At 54.3% G+C, this 20,183-nt stretch overlaps 7 protein-coding genes across 7 annotated transcripts; 5 read left to right on the top strand and 2 right to left on the bottom strand.

The window, feature by feature from the left end:
• Positions 1-1,568: 1,568 nt before the first annotated feature.
• On the top strand, positions 1,569-3,778 carry N656DRAFT_704789 (uncharacterized protein; the record flags this gene model as incomplete). Its single annotated transcript, XM_064811208.1, has 2 exons — positions 1,569-2,365; positions 2,425-3,778. The coding sequence occupies 2 exons, from the start codon at positions 1,569-1,571 to the stop codon at positions 3,776-3,778; spliced, it is 2,151 nt and encodes a 716-aa protein (XP_064672410.1).
• Positions 3,779-5,709: 1,931 nt separating this feature from the next.
• Positions 5,710-6,380, top strand: N656DRAFT_796457 (uncharacterized protein; the record flags this gene model as incomplete). The annotated part of the gene is made up of 2 exons (XM_064817528.1): positions 5,710-5,806; positions 6,007-6,380. 2 exons carry the CDS (start codon positions 5,710-5,712, stop codon positions 6,378-6,380), a joined length of 471 nt encoding a protein of 156 aa, XP_064672409.1.
• A 1,576-nt stretch (positions 6,381-7,956) lies between these two features.
• Positions 7,957-10,318, bottom strand: N656DRAFT_704784 (uncharacterized protein; the record flags this gene model as incomplete). The annotated part of the gene is made up of 2 exons (XM_064811206.1): positions 7,957-9,164; positions 9,232-10,318. The coding sequence occupies 2 exons, from the start codon at positions 10,316-10,318 to the stop codon at positions 7,957-7,959; spliced, it is 2,295 nt and encodes a 764-aa protein (XP_064672408.1).
• Positions 10,319-10,597: 279 nt separating this feature from the next.
• Positions 10,598-11,577, top strand: N656DRAFT_551959 (uncharacterized protein). The gene is made up of 2 exons (XM_064810046.1): positions 10,598-10,803; positions 10,919-11,577. Exon 2 carries the CDS (start codon positions 10,991-10,993, stop codon positions 11,447-11,449), a length of 459 nt encoding a protein of 152 aa, XP_064672407.1. The 5' UTR covers positions 10,598-10,803; positions 10,919-10,990; the 3' UTR covers positions 11,450-11,577.
• Positions 11,578-13,549: 1,972 nt separating this feature from the next.
• Positions 13,550-15,631, top strand: N656DRAFT_705353 (uncharacterized protein; the record flags this gene model as incomplete). The annotated part of the gene is made up of 2 exons (XM_064811266.1): positions 13,550-15,184; positions 15,218-15,631. The coding sequence occupies 2 exons, from the start codon at positions 13,550-13,552 to the stop codon at positions 15,629-15,631; spliced, it is 2,049 nt and encodes a 682-aa protein (XP_064672406.1).
• N656DRAFT_777019 (uncharacterized protein) lies at positions 15,554-16,931 on the bottom strand. The gene is made up of 4 exons (XM_064814744.1): positions 16,748-16,931; positions 16,485-16,628; positions 16,320-16,332; positions 15,554-15,941 (listed from the first exon to the last, which is right to left on the bottom strand). The coding sequence occupies exons 1-4, from the start codon at positions 16,800-16,802 to the stop codon at positions 15,890-15,892; spliced, it is 264 nt and encodes an 87-aa protein (XP_064672405.1). The 5' UTR covers positions 16,803-16,931; the 3' UTR covers positions 15,554-15,889.
• A 153-nt stretch (positions 16,932-17,084) lies between these two features.
• Positions 17,085-18,635, top strand: N656DRAFT_551973 (uncharacterized protein). The gene is made up of 3 exons (XM_064810047.1): positions 17,085-17,874; positions 17,946-18,113; positions 18,188-18,635. Exons 1-3 carry the CDS (start codon positions 17,500-17,502, stop codon positions 18,545-18,547), a joined length of 903 nt encoding a protein of 300 aa, XP_064672404.1. The 5' UTR covers positions 17,085-17,499; the 3' UTR covers positions 18,548-18,635.
• The last annotated feature ends 1,548 nt before the right edge of the window (positions 18,636-20,183 follow it).

Below are 20,183 nucleotides of genomic sequence, written 5' to 3'. Positions count from 1 at the left end.
GCAAGACAATGAATCGGGCAACCCAATAAGCCCAGGAACACGGAGTAGATATTGTTGTACTTCGTAGAGTATATAAATATCGTACATACGGATACACATTATGACCTGGACTCTGCGTGTTCGGGCAAGGAGACTGGTGCACTCCTTGAATTTCATTCACCTGAAGTTAGCGTGGCTAAACGGAGATCGAAACATGCAAGCACCTTCCTAATGCATCAACGTTACCCAGATGCATCGAACGTTTCCTTAACCATGCGGGCTGTGATTGGCTAAATCCCACAATGTCCGCGAGTGCGGAGTACGAAAGTACATAGTGCCCTGTACGTAGTATATGCACCACCGTTTTCCGATCCGTCTTACTCTTGTCTATTTTTTGAGGCACTGATTGAAACAAGGTACTGTACATAACAACGCAGGGAACGAACCTCTGTTCAACTATGAATACCTTGGGGCCTGTTCATCTACAACGTAGTTGGCGGCTACAGATCTTGTGGCAGCTCGATCGCAAGGCGGCCATCTTCCCTTCAAGTGAAATCGTCGATCCAACGGTCCGGCTACAGTTACAGAGTGAGACAGTCGGATCTCAATGACCGAACCTCCTGTACAATGCAATACAGGACTGTGCTGACCTTAATTATAGTCAATAAGGTCTACTCCGTAGGATATCATCAAATCGAAAACCTAACTATCTCCGGCTGCAACGGGGAACGCCGGCGCTCTATGGTCGGAAAGATTTGCAGCAGTATGGCCATTGGAACAGTTAAGGCTGCTCCATAGATATCGCTGCACAATTTTGTACATACACCGAGTGCATACAGCTACATATTCGTACAGAATGGAAAGGCCACGGCGATTCCCTGTCGCGTCTTTGATACAACTCCCAGCGCTCCAGGCGATGCGCCAAAATGGTCTTCATGCGCCTCCGCACTCTGCGCTGAGAAAATGAGCTCCGTTTCGTTGAGAGCAGGGAAGAGTCGTCAATTCTAGTGCCGAGCCTAGCTTCATCAGTCAGCATAGCCGCCATTCCGTAACAAGATTATTACCGTTAGTTCGGTAATTACATAGTGCACTGGCCAGGCTGGGGCCCATTTCCCACTCGACGTTTCGCTTTTCATCCTGGCCTCCGTCCCATTTCTTCATTTCCCGTCCCTTTTTGATTCCTCTCCCCTTCTTTGCCGACGTCCTGCTCCCGTTTTGAGTGTCGACAAACAACACCACAACACGTTGTGGCCAGGTGCGAATTGTCTACTGCAGCGCTGGGGGACGTAGTTCACTCATTGATGTTTTAGTTTTGCTAGGGGCCGTCTTTGCCAGTCAACTCTGTCCACGACCCATCGTGCGGTCCCAGCGATCTTAACCGACCAGTCTGACGGGCCGATTCAACCCCAGATTGCTGCAATCGACTTCTCTGGAGTCTCCACGATTGCGCACCATCGCCCCAGACCGTCCCAGCGCGCTGGATTTCATCTGAAAATAGGGCTGTGGATGCTTGCCTCCGGACACGGGCTCCTTCTTCGCCGAATTCAGCAATTGAACGGGCTTGCAGGTAGCATCACACGTTCGACACCATGACGACGGCGGTGAAGCGGGCCTGCGACGCCTGCCATCGTCGCAAGGTCAGGTGCGATGGCATCAATCCATGCCGCAATTGTTCGGCCTCGCAGCTGGCTTGCACATATAATGCAATTCCCCAGAAAAAGGGCCCCAAAGGCTCACGAGCCAAGGTGATTAACGAGTTGAAAGAGACGCAGCGACAAACCAGCCTCTCAGCCAAGCTTCAAAGCGGAATGAATGGCGTCGCATCAAGCCCGACTCTTGCGCCGAACCCGCGGCTTTTGTCCAAGGAGACGCTCAAGGCGTGCATCGAGTTTTTCTTCGCCCATATGTATCCGATGATGCCGATACTCGACCCCCAGCGCCTGGAACAGGACACGATGTGCATGGATCAAAATCTGGATACCTACTGTCTTCTCACGTCACTCTGCGCATTTGTCTGCCTGCAGCCGGGCATGGTGCTGCCAACCATGGGAATGCCCGTAAACGATCCATTTAACCCAGACATGATGTTTGGCGGGAACATCCTCACCAGCTCGCTGCTAATGGATGAGACGATCCGTGTTCGCAAGGGCTACGACTACGTAGCCTCTCCAACTATTAACAGTCTCTGCACGAGCTATTTCCTTTTCGCGGTCCACCATGGGCTTGACATGCACGACAAGGCGTGGTTCTACTTGCGCGAAGCTACGACAATGGCACATATCATCCGGATGAATGAGGAACGGACATACCTGCAGTACGATACCAGTGATAACATTGATGCATCCAGACGCAGGCGGCTGTTCTGGCTACTCTTCATAACTGAGCGGTAAGAGTCACTTCTTGTGGCCTGATCTGATGTTTGAAGCTGACAAGCATGGTGTCTAGTGCCTACGCCTTGCAGCACAACCGGCCTCTGACGCTCCAGGCCACTATAAACCCGCCGTCTTCTGGAGATCATCCTGCAGACCCCTTTCTCCACCATGCACCCACTTTCCTGCGCCAGATTGATCTGTTTCGTGGATTTGACGAGACTCTTCTCCCTCTGTGGATGAAGACGAAGCGTGATTGTTCCGATTCGTATCTCTCAGCCTTGGAAAAGCAGCTCCAGGAAGTCTTGGCGCCCTATCCCAACGACACACAGGCTCAGCTCTCCGAAATGCAAGTAAACCAGCAGTGGCTCAAGCACAAGGCTTGGGAACTGAGCATGGCTAACGGCAATGGGAATGATTCTGGAGTCCCATATGTGGATACCATCAACGGTCTGCTTCCAATGGTGTCCCACTTTCCCGGCAACCTCGGCTTGCACGGCCTTGGCCTTGCCGAACATCTGCTTAACGTCACCTGCTCCTTGACTGAGATACTCGCCGCGCAACCGGCACCCCGGACTTCGTTCACACCCGGTCCTCACGAGCAGCTGCGCAAGATTCTGAACATTGTTACAGTTCTTCGCAATGGAGAGCATCACTTCCTCCCCCTATTGCTGAGCAAGGTCCAGGCCGCCCTTCCCAAGTTGGCCAGCCCGATGCTGCAAAACGCTCCCGAGAACGCAGCCCCTTGCAACATTGATATCTTCGACGGGTTTGGGAATGCTGGCATGGCTCAACCACCTGTCTACTCCGCAGGGGACTTCGACAATAAGTTTGCAGTCCCCCATCTCGACGACATGAACTCGGATTCCAGTAGTCCGACGGGTGCCCCGTCGAGCGGCAACGATATGAACTCACCGTTTGTCAGCTCGCCGGCGATCATGTCTCCCGGTATGGATATACCTCACGGCTTGCCAACGGACTTCAATTCGATGCCCGAGATGGTCATGAGTCCAATTGGCCATGCACCTCCTCCTTCAAACATGGCAACTTCGGGCGGTCTAAATAACCAGCAAACACACCACTCTCAACCGCCAGCATCCTCATTTCCGGCCCCGAACGCCCAGATGCAAGGAATTACTGCCACCAACGTTAACCCGCCACCCAACATACGTCTTGCATCACAGATTCATCTCAACCAGGGACTTGCTGCTGGGATAGGCACAAGTCTCGGCCAGGCTGTTGGCAACAGCAGCCTGTTAGCTAGGGCACCGCCACAACGATCAAACAGCTTCGCCATGGGCCTACCACAAATACGTACAGTAGGTGACTTCCAGGCGCTTCAACGAGCCAACTCGGACATGAACACGCTAGGTACGCTGGGGATCAACTCGATGGGTCCGGATATGGATTTCAACACGCTTCCTAGGTAGTGACGCTGGTCCGGGGGACGTTGATCCGATTAGCCTACAGCTTCTGATGGAATCCGGGACCCCAAAGAGTACCGAATCAACGCCTTCCCCGGCCGCAACATGGTACAGGAAGGGCCCTCCGGTGAACCTCCGTACCCGACACTCTTTGTTTTCTTTCCTTGCTCCCCATAGAACATCTTGAAACCGGCATTTGGCATTTATACTGGAGTCTGGGGCTTTTCTGCTATATCAATTGGCCTTGCTTAGCGTCCTTGCTGCGTCCTTGGAAGTCCTCGGCGCATACGAGTGGAGGGTTCCTTTTGGGGTCGGAAACAGCACCAGATTGCGCATAAATTCGTCATCGAACAAAAATTTCCTTTGTCACTACTTGTTTGTTTGTTCAGTTGGATCTTGGAGGTGTTGTAGCGAGGCGGGGCGTCTTGAGGTTCGGGTTGGATTACTACTGCCCTCGAATTTAATGGTGGATATGTGGGAAGTTGGGCTACTGGTGGGATATGTTCGCGTCAAATGGAAATACCACGCGGCGACTTGAAACGGGTTGGTTGAACGGTGTACTGGTTGTTCCGCGTCTGTCATGATACCTAGCCATGACTGATAAGCGCGGTCTAGCTGGTTGTAATAATAGACTTGATGTCTAACTCCTGTTGACTGCTTGGGTTTGTGTTTACATGGTGCTTGGGCATCGGCGCCGCTGAGCTTTGCTGGTTCAAGGGGCATGGTTTTGAGCGCAAGAAGATCTGACTGTGTTTGGGGAGATGGGCTTGGCACGACCTTTCGTTCGCTGGATAATGGCAAGAAGACGGATCCAATGGGTTCTTCAATCTGAGACGGCGGTGGAAAGCTTGTTCCTGCAAGGGGCTAAGAGATATCAGGCTTGAGTTGCGGGATCAAGCGATGCCTACACCGCCTGGAAGAACGACAGCTTCGCGTCTCATGCCTCGTGGATTTGAGCCAGATTTTCCGGCGGAATGGATGAGATACGGATACAGCCAAATGTGTTCCTGTCTGCTCAGTGTACCCGCTGCCATGCAACAGCCGTTGCTACGTCCTTCGCGTCACCGACTTAACGCGCCACAACTTTGGCAGAACGAGGCTATATGCAGACGCGTCGCCCAGCTATACATAGCAATCTGGCTTTGCTGATTCCACGCATTCGGTTCGCTTGGCGGCGTCCACAGCCCCCTCTCCGCACGCACGCATTGACGCCGGAATTAAACCTGGGGACAAACTCAAGTCACATGAAGGCCAACCTATCCCATTCATAAAAACGCTCCTACTCCCAGGAAGGCTGTGCCACAATACAAAGCAGAAGTGCAAGGCGAGCGGGTGCCACGACTGCAAAGCGGGGGAAAGAAGAAATGCGGCTGATTCGGGACGGGCTTCCCCCAACCCAACGTCCACCCAATGACGCCAGCTCTCCAGAACACCCATGGCCTTGTTGTTGGCTTGCTGACATTCATCGGTCACCGACTGTCAGTCCTACACGGTGATGCTACATACCCCATCGGACGCAAAGGAGGCCAAACAGAGTTTGCCGACCCTCAAACTCTCAGACTCCGATATGGCATGTTGCCTGATGAACAAAGCGCAACGGCTTTGCGAGTGCGAGCCTATTCTTTTGCGATCCATGAGAATGGCTTGAAAAAGGGGGCTATAAATAAGTGAGCCACCAAGGCGGGGTTCGATCTTGCTCTCAGGCGACCAAGAGACACGGCCACCTGCGCATTCTTGTACAGCTCGTCCTTCACCGTCTTCAGCCGCCGCATCGCAGATCTTAGTTCCCATCTCATCCTTACTCGGGAAACGGGAAGGCTGCCGACCCTTGCGGCCTGTATCGTACACTGCCCCCTTTGAGGACCTTCCCTCTCAGTCACATACCTACCCTTGCCATACCAGTTTTTGCATATATTCCTTCTTGAGATTCCTCAGCAATGGCCACCACCACCGCCCCCATTCCTGTTGCCACATACGGCAAGGACTCCAAGATTGCCGAGTCCGTTTCCGAAAAGCTTCTCCCAGAGTATGAAGGTTGGTAGTGGTATCTACTCGAACTACTCCTCCTGAAATCTTTTGTGAACTCCCCCTTTGGTCATCAAACAACCAGGCTTCAAACAAACTCCCCTTCCATCCAACCCTATCATCCTCCGCTTCAACACTCTCCTTCGTTTCGTGCTCTACTTAACTTACACCAACTCCCCTCTTACCGGGGGAACTTACAAATCCGAAAGTCGTCCACTGCTCCCTCTCGCTGCCTTCAGCCTTGGAAGAGCTACCAGCGCTCTTCGCAGGCGACCTGACCAAGGTGCCCGCGTCGGGGTTGGGCACCAACGCGGCCGTCACCGACCCGGCCCAGCGCAAGACCCCCCAGGCCGTCTTCTTTGGCGGCGGCTTCACCGACGACGAGTACGAGGCCATCGTCAAGGCCGTCTGCGAGGCGGTCGATAAGAGCCAAAACGGAGCAACCAACGGAAACAACAAGGGGGTCCAGTTCATCAAGGTCCAGAAACGCGATGTCCTGGCTGCGGGCTCGTTCGGCCCCAACGCGGAGGTCATTGCGCGCATCTTTAAGCGCAAGATGGCCGCCGCCTTGGAGGCGGCGTAGGGGACCGGGACCTCTTGGTAGGGGTTTCAAGTTGTTGGTGTGTTGCGGTGGCGGAGGAAGTGTTGGCGCGGCGAGCACAAGTACAGCGGCTGGGGCTCCTGGGAGGAGTACAAGTACAAGTAGGGGTTGGGAGTGCCTTCTCGGGTTGAAGGGGATTGTGACGAGGTGGAACGGATACACGATACTTGAAGAGGATGAAGACAAGATGGGAAATGCGGACCGGTGGAATGCAGTCGTCGTGGCGATGGGCGGGATCGCGGGCTTGTATGTGCCCGTCTCGGACCTGAATGTCTTGAGCGAGCTGGCTGAGAGGAAAACATCATCGGTGCCGCTTTCTCGGCAAGGGTTTGGCATGGACGACGATGCCATGCCGCTTGACGACTTATGAGATTCTTGGACATTCATTTGGTCGCGGTTGGGTGAAAGACATTTACAGTATCGCGATTTAATATTACAGCATGATTCAATTTACATTGAGGCCCAAAGAATTCTGGGCTGCCACTGGCATCTTGGTGTATCTCTACATCGGGCCATCGCGGCAAGTGTTTTCACGAACTGTTTGAAGAAAGAAAATGTGACAAGCGGCAATGCTCACCCGCTGACTGTCGATACGAGTCCAGCTCAAGGGGTTCCGTTTGGCGTGCTGGAAGTCTCTTGCGCCCCTGAAGTTGATTACCCCTATGTTCCTCATATACTGGTCTCTTTGCTCCCTTTTTGAACGGGCAACCACACAATAATACATGGCAGTATCGATCAGAAAGACAACCAAGAAATCCGGCGAACTCTCTGCAAACGCCCATTTCCCCCCTTAGCCTTCATTCCTCATCTGGTCCACGCTGAACGCAATGACAGAACTCAACCGCGCCACATTCCGCCCACTGCCATTGGTATGAACACTTGATAATCCAATCCGAAAAGCATGACCACAACGTTCTAAACTATGCATCTGCCATCTTCCCCCATGCAGCCTCTCCTGACTTGAAAGAAGGTTCCCCAATGCAACGGTGATAGAAGAAGGGATCAAACAAATACGAACCAACCGGACCAGTGGTACTGTACCATGCCAAAGCAAGCCAATCCCCATTTACCGCAGACGCTTCTGAAGCAGCAAACAGTAAGAACAAAGCACCAAAGCAGAGCAAAAAGCGGTGAACAGATAAGGGAAGAAAGCGACGACCAAAAAAGAAGGCTGGCATATATTCCTACATGATGTCCTCAGAAGCCCACATCCACATTTCTCCTTTCCTCCCCTCTAGCTCACCTCCCCGTTCAATTCGCAAGTCTGTCGCAGCCGCACAAACGAATAGACAACCGACCGGCCACAAGCCGCTCTCCATATGTGCAACCCATTCCATCCCTCCGCCTTCTCTACAGGAGCCCCCGGGAAAACCGACCGACCGACCGACCAGCCAAACCAGCCAACCAACCGACCAAAGCATCCGCCCCCCATCTCGAATCCAGAACACCAGTTGCGTGCCTGCATGCCTGCCCCACCAACGCACAAAAACCCAAACCGAACCTTCTTGAGGGCAAAGGGAAAAGGACGAGATGACGACTCAGCGATGCTCTCCCCCGCTCAACCTCTCCGGTCACCGTTCCCCGATCCAAAATCAGGCTCCGGCACCATTTTCTTGTCCTTTCTGGCCTTGATGACCAGCTCAGCCATGATCTGGATGTGGTCAGCTGGGAAGTGGTAGTTGGGGAAGCCCGGCACGCGCTTAAGGTGGTGGCGGTCGGGCGGACCCAGCAGTTCCACGACCTCAAGCGTGTTGGTCGAGTACCAGATGTAGTCGATGACCTCGGCGAAGCCTGGCACGTAGTTGGTGAAGGTGAGCTCGTCGGGAGTGCCGTCTAGGTGGACATAGGCGGAGCGCATACTGAAGGGGTGCTCGACACCGTCGCGGGTAAAGCTGCCGTACTGGTGGTCGCCAAAGTCGTTGTGGCTGGGCCCGACGCGCCCCTTGGAGAGGAGCTCGTACACGCTGCTGTCCGAGGTTGAGTTGTAGTCGCCGCAGACGAGCAGCGGTATGTCGGTGTTGTTCCTGTACTCTTGTGACGGGCCCGGCTCGGGCACGTCCGCCCTTTGCTCTCCCTCTTCGAGTGGCATCTGGATCATTTTCTTGTCCTTGAGTGGCGGCCACCTGGCGTACTTTTCGGCCAGTCTCGTGATGTTCTCCATGAGAATGGCCGTCTGGACCAGCTTGACGTCGGCAAGCGTCGGTTCCCACGCCAAGTGCGTATTTGCGACAATGACACGTGCTCCAGTCTGTCTGCTCTCGAAGAAGCAAATGATGCCAATATTGTCCTTGGGCATCACCCGGTTAAAGATGTCGTGCTGATTCTTCATGTCCGGGCGGTTGATGGCAATGTTCGCGTAGTCGATGAGCTGCTTGTCAAGCAAGATCCATTTGTTGGCCTTGTAAAAGGTTGCACAACCATCGACAGCTTGGGCATCCTTTTCAGACATGGTCTTGGCCTTTGGCCTCGGCCAATGTACCCCTTTGTAACCATCCTGAGCGAGCTCGGGACTGAAGAATTCCCTGAAAACGTCCGTGGCAATTTCCTGGAGACAGAGGAAGTCTGCATCCCGATCACGGATCTCCTGCATGATTCTTTCCTTTCTGTAGTCCCACGACAGCGCGCCGGTCGGCGTGTAACCGTACAAAGTAGTAGTTGCATACTTGTCGCAGAGTATGTTCCAGGTGAGGATCTTGATCCGCTCAAGATTCGCTGACACGTCCTCTTGCACCACGACCGGTTTTCTCGGTATGGGGGGCATGGGCACTATAGACCCGCGATATTAGCCAACAACCAGTGGGGTCTTCCATAGAGAGAGTGCCGAGATACTGACCTGGAGCTTGCTCAAGGAGCATGTTCACAAGGCTCTTTGTGCCGCGTTCCATGATCTCCTCCTTGAGAGAGGGGTTGAGAGGGTTCCCGTCGATGCCAAGCATCTCCAGGAGGTACAGCGAACCGACCTCATAGGGCAGATCGCGGATCTGGTTGTCGAATAGCAGGAGCGACTTGAGGTTAGTGCACATGCCAATCTCGGGCGGAAGCTCCGAGATGAGGTTGTTCGAGGCCTCGAGGAGGCGGAGATGGCGGAGCCTACCAATGTCGGCGGGAAGGTAGGTCAATCTGTTGGAGGCAATGTAGAGCTCCTGCAAGAACTCGTAGTGGAACAATGGGGGCGCAAGAACACGCAACCCTTGGCCACTCATGTCCAGGTTGTGCCAGTCCTGTCGCTTGTTGGACTTGTCTAAGCTCCACGGTCTTCTTCGGTCATCCTCGCCATCAACAGCGGGTGCCGCACCCCCGCTGCTGAGGGCGGCGCCGCCGATGCCCCTATTTTCACCCGCTTTTAACCTCGCATAGTAGTGGGGTTGGTGCTGCTCCGTCATAGCGGCATGTGCCCGTTCGGCTTCCTTGTGCAGCCGGAGTTGTTCCGCCCAGTGTTCGTTGATCTGCTGGGTTTGGCCACCCCTCGACGTGGCTCCGTTCTGCAGAGCGCTACCGGAAAAGGGGCTGGCGTTTGGCAAGACGCCGCTTGAAAAGGCCGAATGGCCCATGATGCCCGTGCTGGCGCCATGGCCGCCGTGGTCTGGTTGAATCGCTTGATGGTGTTGGGGGTGGGCTTGGTGTCCATGAGCCGCCTGCTGCTGGAAGTTGTACAGCATGGGCATGGGCTGCTGCCGGGCCGGCGCGCCATTCATACGGGTGTGCCCCTGTTGGTGGTTCTGACCGTACATGCCGCGGATATTCTGGCTCGCAGAGCCGAGGGCCGGGGTTTTGGAGAGAGACGGCGGCTGGGCAGCGATGAGTTGGGTAACGAAAAACGAGTTCAGAAAGAGGCCGCTTGCGATCTGACTATTGGGGCTGCCGTTCGGAAAGAGCGGATTCGGCAAGGCGTGCAAGAGATGGCCGCGACCATCTGCCATCTACGGGTAATGCTGCAACGAGGTTCAGGGTGCTGGAGGCGGCGGAACGGCAGCTCGCGCGGTCGGTAGGAAACGGACTTGAAGGATGGCTGTATGGTGTCGTAGAGGGTTTAAAGCTGGAGAAAGCGGGGTTTGCATGAGGCTCAGCAAGATCTTGGTCGGGCATGGAGGTGGTGTGCTGAGCGCCTTTGCCGCGGCTGGTGACGGGGGTTGAAGATCGCTCAGAGCGCCATCCACCAGCAAAGTCGGGTGGGGACTGCACAGCAAAGATATCGTAACCGTGGTGTGTTCGCTCGGAATTGTTGGTGACGAGACGCCGGACAAGTCCTTTGGCTTGGCACTACGATCGCGAGAGAAGATGAAAACGATGCTCGGTGGTGAAGCGAAACTTTGTCTATCTTCTTCCTCTTTTTTTTTCGCTTTTGGGTTTTTCTCTTTGTTCTTTTTTGTTGCCTGCTTTAGCCAGACTACAAACCTGTTGGGGAATTCACCGCGAGTCAGCGACAGAACCAGAACAATAGAGTGCTGGGAAAAGTCAAGTTGCCTGGTGGAGGTACGATTGGGACAAGAGAGTCAAATCCAAAAATCGACAAGCCTCACAGGGAAAGCTGAGGTGCCGCTGTGTTTCGCTTGTTCCCTTTTCTTCCCGTCGCTGAACAGAGTGCTCACAATATGAAAGAAAAAATGCAACAACCTCTTGCTGATGGCAATAATACCGTGGTCGTCCAATGGATACTCGAAGTGAAGGATATGTATGGGGTGTGCGCTGGGCGAGTCGTTACTTCGTATGTGTCAAGCGCCGCCTCCTCCAGTTGGAGCCCGCCGCGATGGAGTTGCAGCAGAGATGCCCTCCAACACCGCCCTGCTTACCTAAGAGCGTCACGTGATATGACATCTGAGACGATACGAAGTAAGATACGTAATTACCATACATGCGGTACTAACGTTCAGTTCTGTTGTACCGCACTTGCAAGTCCTTTTCACTCACATATGCTTTTGGTAACGTTTGTTGAATTCCTAGCTAACGGCGCACTGACACGGCACAGTGAGCTAGGAAAGACATCGAAGAGACGGATCAAGTCGGTGAGAATGGAGAAGAGTCAGCCTGTCGCAGAAGACACGCCTCCTTGATTCTGAGCTGTGGAACCTTCGCGGATATCTTCCATGGTTAAGTGGTCTCGGTGGTTCATTGATTGCGGGCTAACCCAATGCATGAAGTCGCAAAGTGGTTGAAAGTAGCATCACCCGAATATAACATACAAGTCGGCAGAGCTTCCTTGAGACGGGCCTCCGCTTCAACCAAATACCTACAAAACTGCCAAAGGACACTTGTTATCCACAGCGAGCCCTTGCAGTACTGCACAGAAGAGGGAATCTGGGTTGCAGGATGTCCGTCCGCCGGCGCCTGACCCAAAAGAAGAATGGCGAGATCAAGAAATCCTTCTGTCTCGGAGTGAGCAAAGCTTGGTATCATTCGATTCGCCCTCTGCAAATCCATGCGAAGCAAGCTGTGTGCAAGCCTCTCAGGAATTGCCCAGCCAGCCAATGCCAACCAAAAGTAGGTACCTTAGGAGGGGCTTTTTAGCTGCAGTGCGGGGAAGCCTGTCCTGCCAGAAGAGGCTGTCTCTCCGCGATTGGCAGCCGAAGGTGAGGCCGAGCCCAGAAGAGGGCAAGTAATGGACGAGACTGGTATGGCACCGCGTCGACCAACCTGCCACGATCGGGTGCGGTCGAAGGGCGAAGAAAAAGTGGTAGGTAGTAAAAGGTTGTGTGTGCCAGGTAAAACTCGGCGATTAGTTAGTAGTTGGTTTCTCGTCTCTGTCGAATAACTAAAGCACTTGCTTCCTCTTGCCACGAATCTGTCTCAGCCAGAAGAATTCCATTCTCTACAACAAGGCCACTACAGTGACCACACCAGGTGCTGCCATGATTGCTGTCGTCCTTATGATAATATCTCAGCAGCACGCACGCAGCATAAAAGCACGCAACTAATAGACGACTCGTGAAAATATCGTCGGCCGTTTCTTGTCTCAACTCGACCACCCTTATTATTGACCTGGCCTGGAACCTGCCAGAAGGGCAAAGCTGCTCAAAAGCCTCAAATCGTTGCTTTCCTCGGAACGAGCCAAGAGACACTTTGAGCATCTGGGCCAAGTCGCCGCCGCGATTGATCGTGGCCATATCGTTCCGGCCCTTTGGGGCTGTGCGGAGCAGCGCCGCGTGACAGTTTGCTGTCGAGGATATCCCTGTACTAACCATGAGGGATGATCAGAACGCAATGCCTGGCGAACATTGAAGCGAGAAGAAGCGACGCAAAGTCGAGGGAGTTGCATCCTGCCCACGAAAATCTCCCAGTCGGGCGACCATATACGGATCCCCTGACAAAGTGACCCCCAACTGCCGCCGTCGCATCAATCGTCCGCCTGCGTCTGTTGGTCGCTCATTGCTTTTGTCGGCCCCGGTTCCACTAGCCCCGTAGCCGGAGACCTGTCAACCCTCGACAAGGAAGGAAGCAAGCAAGCATTTGAAGAAAACCGGCCGTGAGAAGAAGAAGGCGGGGCTGCTGTCTGGAAAGGATAAAGAGAAATATCCACCACGGGGAACGGCAAGTTGCAGTGCGGCCAAGGGTCCGACTCTCCGACGGGTTGCCGGCTCATCGAGTTACCTACCGGGAAACGACCGAGCTTAGTTACAGGGACTCGAAACAGGCCCAGGCCCTGGGGACGCCTTTCTATAGGAAGGAGGTGGGCCAATTTGCCTTGCTTCAAAGTGCTTATCGACTCACTGGTTTCTCCTCCTAGAGCAACCAGGGGACGGGCCCTTGGAACCGAACGGTTGCAACCTTCTGTTGAGGGCGTGGGAGGAAGGCGGTCCAAGTGCGAAAAGGAGAAGCCAATTTCCAGAATCCAGGTTACCTATCGCCTCCCGCGTGCCGTGCCCCTCCTTTTTTTTCTGCCTCGCTACTGTAGAGCGAGGGACCTGCACTAGACGGGGGCGTTCGGAGCCTGGAGGCGCTGCGCTGGATGACGCCGCATTGCTAGCCTAACCCTTCTAGCGGCACGGCCCCATTACGGTGCCTCCCGCTCTCTCTCAGCTGCTGCAGCGGCAGCATCAAACGCACCGGAACAGCGCCGCGGCAGCTTAGGCGGGGCACACCCCCCCGTCCCCGGCCGCGTCCCCTGCAGTTCCATTAAGGAGAGAAAAAGTTTCACTGGGACCGCAGCATCCAGAATGGAGTTTCTCTCAGGATATGCAGCCGCCAGGGCTCCTCACGCCGCCTACCAAGTGCAACCGCATCCTCCTCCCTCTCCTCGTTCAAAGGGGCCAGCGCGCGCCAATTCGACGTCGGGAACAAGAACAAGTTCAACTAACAAGAGGCGATCGCGCATTCCGGGTCACGGTCACGCCAGGACCAGCAGCGCGGGAACAAGCAGCAGTCGCTCCGACGGCCACCCCCTGCTGCACAACGTTTCGTGGCCGCAAGCGCCGTCGCCGGCAGGGCTCGACGCTGGCGGGGCCGGAATTGTCGACGGCGCGCCCGTAATCGTGACATCAGACTCGGCAGGCCATGCGGGTCCGCGCGATTCCGACCGGGAACGCATGTCTGCCCCTGTCAACTATTACCAGGACAAGCAGCTCCCTGCAACTCCCCGTCTAAATACCCAGGCCGCTGCCGCTTCCGCTTCCGAGCCCGCATCTGCGAGCGCCTCTGCGAGCGCCACCAGTTCGGCCACTTTTGGCAACCCCGCTACTGCAGGCGCCGGCTTCTCGGATCGCCGAATGCTCCAGCTCCAGCTTGCCGCCATGTACCCCGAACTTAGTCTTAGCGCAAAGGTGCCGGGGAGCGCCGGCCTCCCCCGGGCTGAGAGCATGTCCAGTGTCTCGGCCCACACGACGGCGAGCAACCGCACAATGCCCTCGACCGAGCAGCATCAAAGCGAGGCACCGGCATATCACCACCGCCCCTTTATTGTCCGCAATGGACGGACCTACTTCTCTGACCCCACCATAGCATATCCCCTCCCGGTCGACCTGGAAGAGATCCACCGCCAGACGCTCAAGACGATGCTCCTGATGCAGCTGCACGGCCGGCCGATATGCTCCCCGCGCTTCGCCAACAAACCGCCATCGCGCATCCTGGAAGTCGGCTGCGGATCCGGGTTCTGGAGCATGATGTGCTACAGGTACTACGAAGCCCGCGGACAGCATGCAAACATGAGCTTCACGGGCATGGACATCGTCCCATTCCCTCCCACGTCAGGCGGCCCCAAAGTGCCGCCATCGTCAGCAGCGTCGGCAGAAGCGGATACCAGACCGGATAAGGACATGAACTGGCACTATGTGCATCACGACATCCGCAAACAGCCCTTCCCCTTCCCGGACAGCTCGTTCGATTTCGTCATGGTCAAGGATATGGGTCTGGCCTCCCCATTGAACATACAACAAGGCCTAATCGACGAGTATATTCGCATTCTCGAGCCTGGGGGGACGGTCGAGATCTGGGAGACTGACCACACCATTCGCATGCTGAGACCGCACGTGCCGGACTCTGCCAGCACAGTAATACCTGCTCCAACGCCCATACCCACATTTAACGCCGAAGATCACAGGTCCAGCGACCACAATAATACCAACAACAACAACAGCAGCAACAACAACTCAGAAACAGACCAGCAGCAGCAGCACCCTAATAATAAACCAGGAGGAGGCTGCCCAGCCACCGAGGTCGGTGCCGCCTACCTCATGACCCCCGGGACGCCGCTCAGCACGCCGACCAACATGTACCTGGTCGAGTACAATGGGTGGGTGGCCAAGGCGCTGGAGCAGCGCCTCCTCTTCGCCATGCCCTGCACCGCCATGGAGTCGGTGCTGGTGCAGGAGGCCGAGCTGCTCAAGGAGGTGGGCAGCCGCCGGCTGGCGGTTCCCTTGTCCGAGGTGCGCTGGGAGCGCGAAGGGGTAGGAGGTGTGGTGACTAAGGACGGGAAAAGCTACATTGAGACGGGCAAGGCCAAGCAGAGATTGGCTAGTGGGGCGAGTAGTACGAATAGTGGGAGTAGTGGTAGTGGCGCTGGTGGGGGAGGGGGAGGGGGGCCGTCGTTGGACCCGGCTGCTGCCGCGCTGAGGCATACCGCACTCATGACGGTCGTGGGCGAGATACAGAGCTTGGATCACATACTTCGTGAGGTTAGTGGTAAGAGCCAGGACGAGTGGGATGCCTGGATGGGCAAGATGATGAATGATCTGGTGAGAGAGAATGGGACTAGCTGGGGGGAGTGTCTGGAGGTGGGGGCCTGGTGGGCGAGAAAGCGGTGAGGGTGAGCCCGGCCTAGGTGACCGGCTGGGGTGCCGATGGTGGTATAGTTGCTTTTCTTTCAATTTCTTTTCTTTTTGTTTTTGTCTTTTTCCGTGGGGTGGGTGGCAGTTTGTCTCTAGGCCCTCTCTCTACCTATGCCCGCTCCGGGCCCGAGGTTACGGCAGCTTTGGGCTCTGCTGTTTTTGGATATGTGACACAACCTATACCCGACACTGGTGCACGTTTTCGGTCGTGTATCATACTTGGTTATTTATATGTTATGTCCCCTCATATCTCTTTCTCAGCGTCCGGTAACGTTTGAGGTAGTACCTGGATGAATGTGGGGGTCAGTGTCAAGGAAATATGTAGAGCTGGACGTTGAGAAATGAGGAAGAGAAAGGCAAGAGGCAAGGGATGGAGATGATTTGATGGTTGGGGCAGGCTCTGCCGTATGATAGATTGATGTCGTATATATATGCATGCAGATCTCGTCTGGCCTGATGCTCATGGCATAACAAATGTATGGTTACTATCATTACTCTTTTTCCTTGGAGAGCTCATGATAGGGAGGCAAGGAGACAAGGGTTCGCATTCTCCTTGATCTTGCACTCTTGGCAAGCAGATGGCTAGAGTCCAAGCCGGTCGAGGTTGAACAAGAAGGCATGGGACATCGAAGATGCTCGAAGGAGAAGAAAGGGTATCACCTACAAAGCCTCGATCTCTGTGGGTTGTGTTAAGGACTAGGTTAGCGGCATAGTTTTGTGCCAGGAGGTGCTAAGAAAGACATTGATCTCGACTGCTTTTACTCATAAAATCCTCTTCTCCTTCATGGCTGTGACCATGATCAGACCCGAGCGGGGCATATTCCCTCACCTTTCCTGACAAAGTCGGCACGCGCGATCCCTTTCCTTATTTGTTCTTCATCCTCGAGATGAGCGTTTGCCTTGAAGGCGCGATGAAGCCGTGTCCGGAAGTAGTCGTATCCCAGGGGGTAGTCTCTGCCGAGAAAGAGGAGCTCTGGAATATAGACGGTGAGCAAGTGCGCGGGAATATTCATAGTTATCTAGTTGAATAAGAAGGACCACGGGGGAGTTCAGATGAGCGTAAGCAGTTGAGAGATTCTAGAGGAAACTTGCGTTTGTAGATGGCAATAACCTGCCTCCTCAGTTCCATATTCACAACCGCCGGCATTGGACTCGGAAAAGTGAGGATATCAGTGATAGATCCTCAATCGCTACCTATACCAATGGTATTTGCGTGGTGTTGTGAAGCTGGGCGGAATCTCGACATTTTTGGATGCTTGTGCTGTGTTGCCTGTGCAGCACCAGTGACGACATAGCCTAACGTTATCTTATCCAGCAGTGACTTACAGCGGGAGGATTCCACAGTCCACACAAACACCTTCGTAGTTACAGTAAGTGCTTGAACTCCTGAACAGCCTTGCCCCTCGCGCTGTTGGATACACTGACTGGAAAGTGACTTCTAATATGTCCCTTAACGGTCAGTCCGCAATTGAAGTGGATATTTAACCATTCACATGGAATTCATCACAACGTTTCTGCTGCGCAAGCTTTCCTAATGCTTCGGTTGGAAGTCGCCCGGCTGGCATCGGCCAAGGATCCCCACTTCTTGCCGTCCCTCGCTATCCGCCTCGCCGAAACCCGAACCGCCCGCTGTGCATGACCCAAACATTGGCGGCTCTTAGGGAAGACCGGCGAGGCGACGCGATTTCGGGAAGAAATCTGCCATTGTTCAAATCCGGAGGCATGACATGAGCGGGATTCCCAAACCAAGGAAAGAGTTCCGAATCGCTTCCTTCAAACCGCGCAGTTGATCAATCCATGCATTGCTCTTCAAGAGACCCGAGAACCCGTTGCCATACCGCCCGATGCCGACCCTTCAGCAACCGGTGAGCTTGAGGCTTGCTCACAGCGCATGCAGCGCGTCAATGCGCTCGCGGATTTCCGTCTCAAAAACCACTCGTCTGGATCCCCGGCGCCGACCATTATCGACGTCGGCCCTCCCGCTCTCACGCCCCGTCCCGCCGCCGCCGCCGCCTCGATGGATCGCCGACCTTCGCGCTCGAGTGGGCAAGTGCATCACCTTCGGCTGCAACCGTGAGCAGATCAAGCGGGCGGGAGCGGTGCTGGGCGCATTGACGGCTGAATGGAAGGAATTGCTGGCGGGGAGCGAGGGGTTCCTGACGGGCGGGCGGCGCGGGCTCGACTCGAGGGAGATTGCTTGGGGTGAGATGGATACCTTTGTAGGTTTGCCCTCTTCCTTTTCTAATTGGGTGAAAGTACTTCAGTGCTGACTGATTGCTGGGCCGAGTAGGGGCACGTCAACAATGTCAACTACTACCGCTTTGCCGAGTCGGCGCGTGTAAACTGGATCACAAATCTTGCGCTTCTCGACCCGGCGCATCGCGATGAGTGGCGCAGACTGATGTCGCCTGAAGAAGTAGGGGTCATTATGCGGAGTTTGAAGGCAGATTTCAAGTTTGTGCGTATCACCATTCACCACTCTCCCGGGCCCTTTCGGAGTGGGTGACGATGGCTAACTGGAACTGACTACAGCCGATGGTGTACCCAGACAGGATCTCGGTCTACCACAAACTACGGTCTAGGCCGAACGATAATCCTCCACCTAAATCCTTCTTTCTTGACTGCATCGTTATTTCGCACCAACATAGACGGGTAACTGCTAGGCTAGAGGAGGACATTGTCATTTACAATTATAAGGCGGCTGAGAAAGCCAGTATGCCGGGGTTCATGCTGGCCCGGTTCGAAGAGACGTGGCAATTGCAGGAAAAGGAAACGAACAGGGCGAGGATGAGAATATGGGAACTAATAAGGTCTGTCGAGGCGTTGGAAAAGGAGACATGGGATAGACCTGATGCTGTTGAAGACTTGGGCAGCGCGAGGAGTAGCTCTTGAAATATCTTCTTCATCCCCTCGGATTCACCCGCCTCGCGGTTATGAATCGAAATACTGAGATCTTGATGCCGACTCTGACGATAGAGCTGATAAGTATCTGGAAGGGCCTGGAACTCGATCACTCCTAAGATGGACTATCTCAGTAACCCACCGATCCCAAAGCCGCTACCATCGACTCAGGGCAGCCATGTAGAGGACCCAGCGCTTACATCGTACCATAACCACTTTACCCTAGACTCCGATGACTTGCTTTTCTTGAATCTCTTGGTGCCAGAGGAGACTCCGGCGTGTTGTGACCTCGGTAAACCTGCAACGCCGTGCAAGACCTTCAGAATTCCGACGACTTGGGAGAACCAGTAAGAGCTCAAGTGACCCAGCATGAACTCATCACGCGCACATACAGTACCTCTAAGTTAAAGTCGCTGATATAGATCAGGGTTACCGGAGCGGTTTGCTCCGATGCCAACACACACCGTGAGTCAGCCAGCCCTCGAGCATAGGTGCCCGCTTTGACTTCCATCGTAGTGTAGTTGCAATTAGGTACGCTCGTCAAGGCGGCAAGCAGTTCGGCATCGCGACCCAAGTAAAGCGCCCTGATATCATGCTACGAAGTGGCCACCCCGCACTTCATCCATTCCCTGTGATTGGATTCGAGTGCTGTAGGTCGACCTGTCTGTAGCCATGCACTCTACATGAGGTAGCGGGGTCACAGATCGTCCGCTAAAGCACCGTCCGGATCTTCGGCGGAACTTGGCAGGTGGCAGCCGCGAAACGCGACGAGGGAAAAGCGAACTGCCCTACTAGTGTACAGTCTAAACTGCACAAAAGAATCAGGTCCGGAACGCTATTTTTGATTCTTATACCCAGGTTATTCCTAATGCCAGGGTCCATACATAACCCTAACCCAGGTCAAAAGTTGCCCAAATCGGGGCCAGAATGGCAATTTTCAGGGTCAAATGTTCGGTCCCCCAGCCCCAGTCAGGGGGTTCAACCATACCTTTGCCCACCTGTATATAAGAATAAACCTGAATTTGTATGGGTTACTAAGCAAGATTCGTAAGAATAATTCCAATGCCCAGGTTGTTCTTATTTGCCATACAAAATGCTCGGGAACCCCGATTTTGATTCTTATACCCAGGTTATTCCTGTGCCTCGTATTCTTTTGTGCAGGTTAGACTGAAATGCCTGGAGGTTAGGTAAGGTCTCGTGGAGAGACGATGCGTTCTCCTCTATGGTGGGCGAAATAGCGAAACGAAACGAAATGGGCACGATATGGGTACCGGGTATCCACATTAATGAGAGTGGGGCGGGATAGTGCCTAAACCAATCAGCGGAATTTAAAGTCACGCAAATGCCGAAGTGTGGAAATCGTGTGGAGTCGGCATATCCGTACTGTGAACCGAGAGACGGGACCTACGGTGTACTGTAAATCATGCACTACAGTAAGGAGTTGCATTGTGTTCGAAGTATGAGGACAACAATTGTAGTCCTACAAGTAGTAGCGCAGCAATGGTAGGTTCTGTAATGTAAAGATGTCCGGGTCGCGATATGCTCAAGGAGGAAGTTTGTCGCTGGCGATAGTGGATGAGATAAGCTCAATCTCCAATGTGGGGTAAATAAGGTACAGTAAGTCAGG

Source organism: Canariomyces notabilis, assembly GCF_033297395.1.
Source record: "Canariomyces notabilis strain CBS 508.74 unplaced genomic scaffold N656scaffold_5, whole genome shotgun sequence".
Classification (NCBI taxonomy): Eukaryota; Fungi; Ascomycota; class Sordariomycetes; order Sordariales; family Chaetomiaceae; genus Canariomyces; species Canariomyces notabilis.
This window is presented reverse-complemented; position numbering and strand designations above follow the sequence as displayed.

Bases quoted from the DNA above. Each gene is read 5' to 3' on its own strand.
- N656DRAFT_551973 (XM_064810047.1), top strand. From the start codon at position 17,500: ATGCCGACCCTTCAGCAACCGGTGAGCTTGAGGCTTGCTCACAGCGCA. The intron at 17,875-17,945 runs GTAGGTTTGCCC...TGGGCCGAGTAG, and splicing joins GGGGTGAGATGGATACCTTT to GGGCACGTCAACAATGTCAA. The intron at 18,114-18,187 runs GTGCGTATCACC...AACTGACTACAG, and splicing joins TGAAGGCAGATTTCAAGTTT to CCGATGGTGTACCCAGACAG.
- N656DRAFT_551959 (XM_064810046.1), top strand. From the start codon at position 10,991: ATGAAAGAAAAAATGCAACAACCTCTTGCTGATGGCAATAATACCGTG.
- N656DRAFT_777019 (XM_064814744.1), bottom strand. From the start codon at position 16,802: ATGCCGGCGGTTGTGAATATGGAACTGAGGAGGCAGGTTATTGCCATC. The intron at 16,629-16,747 runs GCAAGTTTCCTC...TCTATATTCCAG, and splicing joins GGTTATTGCCATCTACAAAC to AGCTCCTCTTTCTCGGCAGA.